At 46.4% G+C, this 12,465-nt stretch overlaps 1 protein-coding gene across 1 annotated transcript; it reads right to left on the reverse strand.

Annotated features, from left to right (window-relative positions):
- Positions 1-1,494: 1,494 nt before the first annotated feature.
- On the reverse strand, positions 1,495-11,695 carry rrs1 (ribosome biogenesis regulator 1 homolog). The gene is made up of 2 exons (XM_071202306.1): positions 11,049-11,695; positions 1,495-2,588 (listed from the first exon to the last, which is right to left on the reverse strand). The coding sequence occupies exons 1-2, from the start codon at positions 11,647-11,649 to the stop codon at positions 1,999-2,001; spliced, it is 1,191 nt and encodes a 396-aa protein (XP_071058407.1). The 5' UTR covers positions 11,650-11,695; the 3' UTR covers positions 1,495-1,998.
- Positions 11,696-12,465: the final 770 nt, after the last annotated feature.

A 12,465-nucleotide genomic window follows, 5' to 3' on the forward strand; every position in this document is an offset into this window, starting at 1 on the left:
AAATATGTATTTTTCTGCAAGTGAACATTTCATCACTAAGTTCATTTGGTTTCTACAAAACTTTTTTTTTCTTGTGAAATTTGGTTCAGTTACGTGGATATTTTATACAAGTGTAAATGTATGCACATCAGGTTGTACACGCTCTCGCACCTCGCACCACACCTACCTCCAGACTCTCCCCCTCTCGTCTGGACAAACCTTTAACTCGACATGTATGAAGTATTTGAACCCGTTGACCTCTGAGATGTCACCACGCGTGTGTGCGTGTCTAAGACCCATTGTTCTGCGACCATCTGCCGCAGGGTCCGTGCCCTCACCTCCAGATTGATGTGGAGGTTATCCTCTGTGCGTTCCCCAGTGAGCAGGGACAAAGAGGAGCAGCTCAGCAGATGGCACACACACACACACACACACACACACACACACACACACACACACACACACACACACACCTTGTGTCAGCGATTAAATATCACCCATCAATAACAACGAGATCACTCGGCCAGACAATCAGACGTCATGAATATGTAATGACCTGTGAGAGGTTTCAGAAACCCCTTAGGGCTTAAGGGAAACCCTTTCCCTTAAGCCCTAAGGTTACGGCTTAAGGGAAACCCTTTCCCTTAAGCCCTAAGGTTACGGCTTAAGGGAAATCCTTTCCCTCATGTTGTTCCGTATCTCCAGAGAAAAGATGCATTTCATGTTCCTGACGAATGCAATGACGTCAACAGGAAGTGCTGCATCGTGTCTGAAGCAACACGAGACAACGAGTCTCTCAACAGGTAACACACACCTGAACGCCAGCATTCAGAGGACCCACACTCCAGCTTTCAGAGGACCCACACTCCAGCTTTCAGAGGACCCACACTCCAGCTTTCAGAGGACCCACACTCCAGCATTCAGAGGACCCACACTCCAGCTTTCAGAGGACCCACACTCCAGCTTTCAGAGGACCCACACTCCAGCTTTCAGAGGACCCACACTCCAGCTTTCAGAGGACCCACACTCCAGCTTTCAGAGGACCCACACTCCAGCATTCAGAGGACCCACACTCCAGCTTTCAGAGGACCCACACTCCAGCATTCAGAGGACCCACACTCCAGCTTTCAGAGGACCCACACTCCAGCATTCAGAGGACCCACACTCCAGCTTTCAGAGGACCCACACTCCAGCTTTCAGAGGACCCACACTCCAGCATTCAGAGGACCCACACTCCAGCATTCAGAGGACCCACACTCCAGCATTCAGAGGACCCACACTCCAGCATTCAGAGGACCCACACTCCAGCTTTCAGAGGACCCACACTCCAGCATTCAGAGGACCCACACTCCAGCATTCAGAGGACCCACACTCCAGCATTCAGAGGACCCACACTCCAGCATTCAGAGGACCCACACTCCAGCATTCAGAGGACCCACACTCCAGCATTCAGAGGACCCACACTCCAGCATTCAGAGGACCCACACTCCAGCATTCAGAGGACCCACACTCCAGTTCTAAAACACATTTTATTGGTTTTTCATGTCAACAAGTCACAGAATATCACGTGTCAGCTGTTCAGCAGAGCCTCCGCTCCTCGTGCGGGAACACGTAGATACAACAGAGCAACAAGGATCACAGTGAGTCGTGGAAGAAGGGCTGCATGTGAAATAAGGTCATCACACACATGGGGTGCGTGTGTGTGTGTGTGTGTGTGTGTGTGTGCGTGTAAAGCCTAGGTAAAGCCCTACTTGACACAAACCACTGAACTCAGGACGGCTGCTGCCACAAAGTAAAAAGGGTGTAAAGACGTCATTAAATGGAAACAGGAGCTTCACTCAGTCTGCAGTTTGTCTGCGTCACCAGTCACTTCCTGTTGATGTCCTCAGCGTCTCCTCAGTCCACGTAGACACGCAGTCACTTCCTGTTTCTAAAGACACGCAGTCACTTCCTGTTTCTAAAGACACGCAGTCACTTCCTGTTTCTAAATAAGAGTCCACTTTCTTCACGTTTTCCTTCTCAGCGTTTTCCAGGCTTTCCTCTCCTCTTGCCTCCTACTACTGCACCCTTGCCTCCTTTTCCTTTAGCCTTCCCTGGCTTGCCTCCCTTTCCTTTCCCCTTGCCTCCCATACCTCCTCCTCCCTTACCCTTTCCTCCAAAGCTTCCTCCCCCTCCTCCAAAGCCGCCTCCTCCTCCCTTTCCTCCAAAGCTTCCTCCTTCCTTCCCCTTTCCTCCCTTACCTCCTCCCCCCTTTCCTCCCTTTCCTCCAAAGCTTCCTCCTCCTTTCCTTCCTCCCTTCTTCCCCTTCTTGTATTTTTGAGCCTCCTCTTGATCTTCCTCTCTCATCTGCTTGTTGACGGCCTTGGTGACGTCCAGCTTGGGCCTCTTCCCGTCCATGAGCTTCAGGAGGTCCAGCTGCTTCTGTTTCTCGGAGGAAAAGTTCCCGATGACCGCATCGAACTTCCTCTTCTTGCCCATGTTCTTCGGAGCCTTTTCTTTGGGCAGGCGGTCCTGGAATCGCCCGGCGGAGGCTGTGGAGGTCCGAGCGACGCTGACGGCCCGAGAGAGATCATCTTTCCCCTGAGAAACCACCGGGGTCAGACCCACGCCTGCAGAGAAGCAGAGAGGGCATTACACTCATATCCATTCATCCTCCACGAAACACTGTCGACTGAGGGTTATAAAACACTGAGTCCTCCTCCAACATGAGAGCAGCATGCTAACAAAGCTATCAGCTGTAGCTGTGAACATGAGAGCAGCATGCTAACAAAGCTATCAGCTGTAGCTGTGAACATGAGAGCAGCATGCTAACAAAGCTATCAGCTGTAGCTGTGAACATGAGAGCAGCATGCTAACAAAGCTATCAGCTGTAGCTGTGAACATGAGAGCAGCATGCTAACAAAGGTACCAGCTGTAGCTGTGAACATGAGAGCAGCATGCTAACAAAGGTACCAGCTGTAGCTGTGAACATGAGAGCAGCATGCTAACAAAGCTATCAGCTGTAGCTGTGAACATGAGAGCAGCATGCTAACAAAGCTATCAGCTGTAGCTGTTTTAACAACATGTTTATTTATTGACTTTTCATTCCTGTATAATCATTTTGCGCAAACATGGCACTGTTTGTCAGAGCACTTCATCCTTCTGGGATTTCATGAAGAACAGCTCCAACGCCTGTGTGTATGAGAACGCCTCTGGTGCTGGTCCATTAACTGCCAGTGTTTCCCACAGATCTGTTTCCCACAGATCTGAAATAGCGGTAGTGGTGGTAGGGGGGGGGTGGTGTGCAATAACATGAACCTTTCTGTTGGTCGCTTGTTGGCAGACCCTTCACGCGATGGCAGAGCGAACAGGTACAGGCAGGGCCCATAATGATAGCCCTATAGTTTAAATCTACTACCCACACATGAACATATGGAAATGGGTTACTTTTAAAAAAATAAATGTATTTATAAATGTATTTAGGAATCTATCTATGTGATTTTTAGTGGGGGTCGACCTCAAATCCTCTATGGGGGTCCAGGGGCATGCCCCCCCCCGGTAAGATGTTATTTTTTATGTTGGAGTTAAATGCATCAATCTGGTGCACTTTGAGGGGGAAATAAAGAGACTAGATCTATGGAAACAGCTATATTAAACAGAACTGTATGCATTTCAATAATCATACAATCATGGCCATAACCAACAACATCCCATTTCAATATGAAGAACACACTGAAACTTGTTAATTTATTTTTGGTTCATTTATAGTTGTGAGTGTGTCTGTGCTCCTGAACCAGCCTCTCCTGTCTCCCTCCTCTCCCTCCTCTCCTCCTCTCCTCCTCTCCCTCCTCTCCCCCCTCTCCCCCTCTCCTCCCTCCTCTCCCTCCTCTCCCCCTCTCCCTCCTCTCCCCTCCTCTCCTCCTCTCCCTCCTCTCCCCTCTCCCTCCTCTCCCTCCTCTCCCCCCTCCTCCTCTCCCCCCTCTCCTCTTTGAGGCAGCAGCAAAGACTAGTTTTCTCTCAACAAGTTTTAAAAGTGTATCTTGCCTTTTTTCACCCAGTTAACTTTTTATTTATTTATTCATGCATATTTTACTAATCTTCACATTACATTTCATTTAGCTGACGCCTTTATCCAAAGCGACTTATAATGACCGATCATAGGGACATCCTCCCTGGAGTGACTGAGGGCTCAGTGCCTTGCTCAAGGGCACAGCCTTCCGATCTTCAGCCCACCTCACGATCCATTAGACCAATCACTACCCTCTCAAATGGAAATATGTGTTTACATAACTGGTGACCAAACCGTTTGAGACCCACTGAGAGCTTAGACTAAGTTAACTATCTAAACACTCAGAGAGTCCTTTACCTCACTGAGCTGAGCTTATCCCGAGCTTGAATGACACAAGTTCAATCAAGGGCTCTGATTTATGATCTGTATGACAGTGGCCGTGTCAGCAGGCCACATCGTGTGGACAGCCAGTCCCCCTGTGTGAGGCAGGCCACATCATGTGGACAGCCAGTCCCCCTGTGTGAGGCAGGCCACTTAACAGGCCAGAAGGAGGCGAGATCAGTGCAAGGGAGCGAGGGATCATTGTCCACAAGTTAATCGATCGCAGATGGCGTCGTGGTCACGGACGAATATTTTTTTTTAAATTATTTTCAAAAAAAACAACCTAATGGGTCGCGAAATATACTTGGGCGGCCGTTAATATACCTGGGCGGCCCGCCCAAGTATAGTCTATGTGTGGGAAACCCTGAGCATAAATACATTATTAAAAAGGCATTTAAAAACAGGCAGAATAAGCAGACTGTTGTAATGTGGCTGTTAGAATGCAGGTCTCAGTCCATCTCTACACCCAGATGTCTGGCTTTGCGAGTCACTTCGTAGTCTGCCGACTGAAGCTCTGTGATCACTTTTAATCGGTCCTTCTTCGCTCCAAAAACAATGATCTCAGTTTTTTGTTTGTTCGATTGGAGAAAGTTCTGAGTCATCCAGTCAGTGATGCGCTCAATGCACTTGCGCAGTGTTCTAATCGGAGAGTAGTCTTCCGGTGTGATTTTAAAATAAATGTGGGTGTCGTCTGCATAGATGTGATAGCTTAGATTGCTCTTTTTAATAATTTCAGCCAGAGGTAGCATATAAATATTAAAAAGCAAAGGTCCTAAGATGGAGCCTTGAGGAACCCCGCATGACATATTTATCAGGGTTGATTTGTAATTGCCTATTGAGACAAAGTTTGTTCTGTCCTTCAAGTAGGAACTAAAATAGTTTAGAGCTGTTGCTGAAACTCCCACCCAGCTTTCAAGACGGTCTAGCAATATGTTGTATCAAAGCGCTGAGATCTAATAATACTAGGGATGCACGATAATAATAATATCGGTCAAATATTAGGAATTATGATGTCATCCCGATACCAGTATTAATAGCCCTGATAATATACAATATATTTTTTGGGTAAAAAAAAGAAAAAATCCTGCGGTGTGGGTGGATTGGGATGAGGGGCGCTTGTTTTTCACTCGGCTCCTCCCGTTTTGCCAGTACTGTGGTATTAGTGGTTTAGGAAGAGGGAAGTTCTTCACAAATCCAGCGCTCCCTAATACGGCACCTGAAACATCGCCATCGCTACGATGGTGTGTTAAAAGCGTACGAAGACAATAATACAATACAGTGTGTGTGTGTGTGTCTGCGCGCGAGTTGGAGCTATGTGCAACTCAAGGCATATGCTCGAACCGGAGCTGCAATCATGTTGCTGAGTGTGCTGACTTCTCCTACAACGTCCCGCTGTCTGCTTCCTGCATCAAGTCAAGTGCTCGGCGCAGTTATGGCGAAATGTCGCTCCTTCATTTAAACAGCTCCTTATATCCGTTAGCGCAGCTAGCTAGCACCAGATGCTAACAACAACAATGCACGTAAGGTCTCTCTCTCGCTCGCTCGGACCACACACAGACACACACACACCCACCCTCCCGGTCCTCCCGATGGCCAGTCGGTGCCTGCCGGTGAGCGTGGAAGTGTGGTCTGCCACAAGCGGACAGCAGGAGCGGGGCTGTCAGCATCAGCTTGTAGACGGTATTTTAAACTCGATGCGCTCTGAAACTACGGGGCGGCCGAGAAAAAAAAAATACACATGCGTTAATCGCGTTAAAATAATTAGTGGCGTAATTTTTTATTATCGGTTATCGGTATCGGTCTTGAGAAGCAGGAAGTTATCGGTATCGGTTTCAAAAATCCAATATCGTGCATCCCTAAATAATACCAACACTGATATTCTGCCACGGTCTGCGTTCAAATGGACTTCACTAAGACCTTAACAAGTGAAGTCTCAGTGCTGCGGTTCGGTCGAAAGCCCGACTGGAACACGTTGAAACCGTCAGTTAGAAACATGAAATGACTCAACTGTTGAGAAACTGCTTTTTCAACCAGTTTGCTTAAAAAGGGAAGGTTTGATTTCGGCCTGTAGTTATTCATTGTGGTTTTGTCTAGGTCAGGGGTCTCCAGCCTTTTTGAGGATGAGGGCGACTTTCAAAAAATAAAACAAGTCGTGAGCTACTTTTACTCCTCTTTTTTTGCAGTGTATATATTTAGCACATTTTAACATTATGATGTGCTGACCTTTAACCTCTGTGTGCTGTTTGGGTCTGTGGGACCCGTTTGCAGTGGTTACTATAACATGTAGCAATTTAATTATTTAACCTGCTTTATTTGGGGGTGGACCTCACCTCCTCTAGGCGGGTCCTCACCTCCACCAGGGGGGTCCGGGGGCATGCACCCGGGGAAGATTTTTTTAAAAAAATGGATCAATCTGGTGCACTTTGAGCGAGCACACACACACGCACGCACGCACACACACGCACACGCTGTGTGCTCCTCCGTGGCGATGATGGCGTGCATTAAAAAATTATAATAAACATATTTGTAAAGTGGGGGCACAAACGGGATTTCGAAAAGTGCTGGGGACATGTCCCCCCCCGTCCCCAGTGGAGATTACGCCATGCGTGTGTGTGCGTCAAGTGCAATAAATAAATATGCAGGGTGAACACACAGAGTGAAGCTCCGCCCCTCATGCGTTGTAGCGGCTGCATGACTCTGTTCAACGGGCTGATGTGTCAGTGTGCGAAAAAGTACACGTCCCACCGTCCGGGACGTGTTATTTACAATATCGGACAAGTAGATCTTTCAATTGACTTGTCCGGCGGACAAGTGACGTTTTTGGCCCCGATTTATTGACAAATTATTGATACATTCAGTTACAAAAGGCAGAACTCATTCGCAAATTGTCCGTGTCCGCCATTGTTCGTTTAGAAATGTTAGTTTCGGTTCTGCTTGTCGATTCCTAAGGAAATGCATCTCGCCGCTTTCTGTACAGTTAGACGGGGGCGGGGCGGGAAGTGTAGCACCGTGGCAGGGTTGGGAAGCAAAACTCGGTTCCGAGTAGGAACAAATAACAATTGTCCGGTACCGGGATTAATAAGAGTTGTGAGGACAGGAGGCCGAGCCCCGCGGACTGCAGCTCTCTCTCTATGCTCCGTATCAGCTGATCGCTGCATGGTGCAGCTCAGCGTCTCTCTCTCTCTCTACACACAGCGGATCTGCTGCCCGTTAACAGCCTCATCTTTGTCAAACGTTCTTATGTTCTCTCTCTAACACGTAATGAAGGTTATTAAGTGTTTTAGCTCCTGTGTTGTTAATATTGACCACCATTTCCTTTATGAAGTGAAGCAGCCTCCCTGTCTGTGTCCTCGCGCTGTCCTCACATCCCCGGACCCCCAGGCTCGGAGGAGCACAGGGATGTCAGTATTGTTTATGAAGCAGGGTATAGAAAGTACATTATTGAAATGCTATTTATACTATTTATTAACTTTTACAAACAGTGAGTAGCTGGGCAGCTGCAGCATGTGTATTGCAGGACATGTGTAAGCGTGCAAGTGTCTTTGAGTTGTAGAAAAGCGCTAGGCCTATAGGCTATAAATATAATAATAACTTTATTTGTATAGCACCTTTCATGCAGGGGATTGCAGCTCAAAGTGCTTTACATCAGTACAAAATAAGACATAACATCTGTGTAAAACAAGCAGCAAGAGCATAAAGTGGGATAAAATAATTAAAAATAAAAACATGGGGAATAAAACAGAGAAATAGTGCAATGTCAATCACAGAGAATAGTGCAGTATAATAGAGTAAAATCAGTCAAGTGCTTTGGTAAAGAGAGAGGTTTTAAGCTGCCTTTTAAAAATGCCTGATGTATTGGCTTCCCTAATATTGTTGGGTCACGTGTTCCACAGTGTGGGGCGTAGTTTACAAAGGCTGCTTCACCGATCTTCTTATGACTCTTTCTGGTGACCTCTAACAGACCTGCATCTGATGATCGCAGTGTTCTGGCAGGTGTGTAGTTCATCAGAGAGTCAGCCATGTAGCTGGGTCCTTGTCCATTTTTAGAGCCTTGTATGTGAGGAGAAGTACCTTAAAATCAATTCTGAGAGTTACAGGAAGCCAGTGTAGAGTAGCTGAGACAGGACTAACGTGTTCCCTCCTTTTGGTATTCGTCAGTAGTCTAGCTGCAGAGTTTTGAATGAGCTGGAGTCTTTGTACATTCTCAGACTGCACCACTTAGAACTAACTAAACAATGCAGAGATTATTTTTATATAATTGTATTCAATAACCGTAAGAAATTCAACAGTATGAAGTGATTTGTAAATAGGAATACAGATTTGACTTAATGTTTTCATAAATATATGTTTCTCCCAGTTTGTCATGGGACTGATTTACCCTCTCCAAGAACCGGAACCGAGAACCGAAAATAACCAGAATCGAAAAGCAGAACCGGAATCGTTAAAATCCAAACGATACCCAACCCTATGTGTGATGCAGTAACATCTTACCGCTCACTTACGTTAGCGGTGTTGTAAATACCGTGGGAAAATGTAAAAAATACGATGAGGAAGAAGAAGATTCCAGTGGCCCCAATTTTTGTCAATTCTGGACGAGTGAAAAATGTATCCGGACAAGTACATTGCCAAACTCACTTGTCCATGGACAAGTACTCTGTAAAACCTTTTTCTCACACTGTGTGTAGATTCTGCCAGAAGGAAAATTAGCGGGGAGGTGCTGCATTGCTTTTCTTGCAACGCTGGTCCCGCAAATCAAGCAAGAACGCGATTGGTCGATATTCATTGTGGGGTGGGGGAGGAGCGGTGTTAGATAGATAGAGTTGTAGTAAGTAGATAGAGTTCGCTATGATTTAGGTTTCCTTTATGCATGGAGTAGATTCTTTTAATTACATTTCCTTTTTTGTTTTGTGTATTTTATACATTTTGGATTTTCTTGGCGAGCTATTTTTAGAACATGCCCGGCGGGCGACTCACGTTGCCCCTGCGGGCGACTGAGAGCCCGCGGGCACCGTGTGGGCTACCCCTGGTCTAGGTTATGCTTTTTAAGAGCGGTTTTCAGCACCTGTGGAAATACACGTGATTGAAGAGACTTGTTTACTATGTGTATCTGAGGTCGGGATGATGCCGAGGCCGCAGGAGGAGGGTAATGTCTTCCAGGTCTTTAGCATTTATCAGACAAACACATGGATCCTGAGGCTCAATCCGGGGACCAGCGATTATTAACATTTTAAGTATTCTGAGAAAAAGTCAGAACCCGTGTTCCTCCATCTTGTGCCTGTGTGACTCCCTCTCTTGGGTATCAGCATGTGAAGGACACTGCTCAGGATGCTCTGTGTGTGATGGGGACCGGGGAGAGTTTCTAACAGTAACCACTCGGAGTGTAATTAAGATGTCCACGTAACTGGATATTTTTGGGCCAATTTGATGTTTTACTTATGTTTAAATTAAGTCAAACTATATTGTGAATGCCCTAAAAATACTCTGGAAAGTAAAAAAGGCCATAAAGATATGCATGTAGCTACACAGATGCATTGTGGGTATCTTCAGGTACTCCTGTATAAACACAAATGCATCATGGGTATCTACAGGTGTACAGTGAGACACACAGATGCATCATGGGTATTTACAGGTGTACAGTGAGACACACAGATGCATCATGGGTATCTACAGGTGTACAGTGAGACACAGATGCATCATGGGTATCTACATATGTACAGTGAGACACACAGATGCATCATGGGTATCCACAGATGTACAGTGAGACACACAGATGCATCATGGGTATTTACAGATGTACAGTGAGACACACAGATGCATCATGGGTATCTACAGGTGTACAGTGAGACACACAGATGCATCATGGGTATTTACAGGTGTACAGTGAGACACACAGATGCATCATGGGTATCTACAGATGTACAGTGAGACACACAGATGCATCATGGGTATTTACAGGTGTACAGTGAGACACACAGATGCATCATGGGTATCTACAGGTGTACAGTGAGACACACAGATGCATCATGGGTATCTACAGATGTACAGTGAGACACACAGATGCATCATGGGTATCTACAGGTGTACAGTGAGACACAGATGCATCATGGGTATTTACAGGTGTACAGTGAGACACACAGATGCATCATGGGTATCTACATATGTACAGTGAGACACAGATGCATCATGGGTATCTACAGATGTACAGTGAGACACACAGATGCATCATGGGTATCTACAGGTGTACAGTGAGACACAGATGCATCATGGGTATTTACAGGTGTACAGTGAGACACACAGATGCATCATGGGTATTTACAGGTGTACTGTGAGACACACAGATGCATCATGGGTATTTACAGATGTACAGTGAGACACACAGATGCATCATGGGTATCTACATATGTACAGTGAGACACACAGATGCATCATGGGTATCCACAGATGTACAGTGAGACACACAGATGCATCATGGGTATTCACAGATGTACAGTGAGACACACAGATGCATCATGGGTATTTACAGGTGTACAGTGAGACACACAGATGCATCATGGGTATTTACAGATGTACAGTGAGACACACAGATGCATCATGGGTATCCACAGATGTACAGTGAGACACACAGATGCATCATGGGTATCCACAGATGTACAGTGAGACACACAGATGCATTATGGGTATCCACAGGTATAAAACTCACCTGGCACTTTGATCTTCTGCGCCCTCGCGATGTTCTTCAGCCTGTTGAACTCGTTCTTCGCCACGCGCTCTTTCTTCGCGTGACTCCTCTTCTCGAACTGGTCCTCGGTGTTCGCAGCGGTGACGGGAACCTCGATGAGCCATTCCTTCGTGTCGTCGCCCCCCCTCTGATAGCCCCACCTCCTCTTCCAGTCCTTAGCGCTCGCATCCCACACCAAGTTAGTCTTCTTTCTCTTCTGGATCCCCTTCAGTTTCGCGAACTCTTCCCACTTGGTAATGGCACGAACCTTCGGTGGCGGCTTGGCGCGCGGCAGCGGAGTGTGTGTCTCGGGCAGTTTGACCACGAGCGCCTCCTGTAGCCGCTCCGCGCGCAGCTTCCACACCTCGTTGATGAGCAGCTGCGTGTTGTCTCGTGCCAGTGAGCGCAGAAACTGCTCTTTATCCTCCTTTAGAGAGCGCGCTTCCACACGATTAGAGTCGCACGCGAGCAGATGGCCTACATCGAAGGTGAGCTCGAGCTCTTTGGTCACAGTGATGCTCTTCAGCTTCTCTTCTTCATCGCGCTGAGCCTTCGCCAGCAGCTCCTCCACACAGGCGGCCATGTTGCTGTTCAGAGATACACGTGGGTCACACAGACACGTGACACAACACATGTGGGGAAGTACTTCCGGGTGGGTTCAACCACGCCCACTGCTGCGTCGACGTGGCTCTGCGTCACTGCGTGCAGTGTCATAGATGTCTACAGAGCAATACCACCACCACCAGCAGCCACCAGAGGGCGACACGGCGCCATTTATTATTCATAGCAAATGTAAAGCGGGTTACTAAAATACATATAAATATATCAAATAAATACAAGTTTAGTAAAAACAATGCTAATATCTAAACAAGGCAAATATTCAAAGGAAAATAATAAAAAATGCAAAGGGGCAAACTATAGAAAATATGCAAAAATAAAATGTGCAAAAAAATGTATAAATAATTGCTTACAGCCAATGGGGAGCCACACCCCGAGCGGCCACCAGACGGCGCCACCGCTCCATATTATTTATCCTGTCTGCAGATATGACTTAATCCTTATTTATTTCTTATAAGTTATATATAGCCTGTAGACTTTATTAAACAGCAGCTGCAATACAAAGTAGGACAACAATGTAAAGAGTGAAAGTGAAAAGCAAATGTAGAGAATGTTACAAACAAATTCAACAAGTGTAATTTAAGGAATACCAATATTACCACATACTTTATACAATATCTGCACGTGTTAGTGTTCAATATCTGCACGTGTTAGTGTTCAATATCTGCACGTTTTAGTGTTCAATATCTGCCCACAGTGTGTCTGCACCATGTCTGGAGCCTGTGGACCAATCAGAGCAGACGTTGGGTCATTTCTCCCGATCACACTAAATATAGTCTTT

The sequence above is a fragment of the Pseudochaenichthys georgianus genome, unplaced genomic scaffold, assembly GCF_902827115.2.
Source record: "Pseudochaenichthys georgianus unplaced genomic scaffold, fPseGeo1.2 scaffold_2157_arrow_ctg1, whole genome shotgun sequence".
NCBI lineage: Eukaryota > Metazoa > Chordata > Actinopteri > Perciformes > Channichthyidae > Pseudochaenichthys > Pseudochaenichthys georgianus.

Coding starts and splice junctions, on each gene's coding strand:
- rrs1 (XM_071202306.1), bottom strand. CDS start 11,649: ATGGCCGCCTGTGTGGAGGAGCTGCTGGCGAAGGCTCAGCGCGATGAA. Junction 2,589..11,048: donor GCAGAAGATCAAAGTGCCAG/GTGAGTTTTATA, acceptor GCTTCTCTGCAG/GCGTGGGTCTGACCCCGGTG.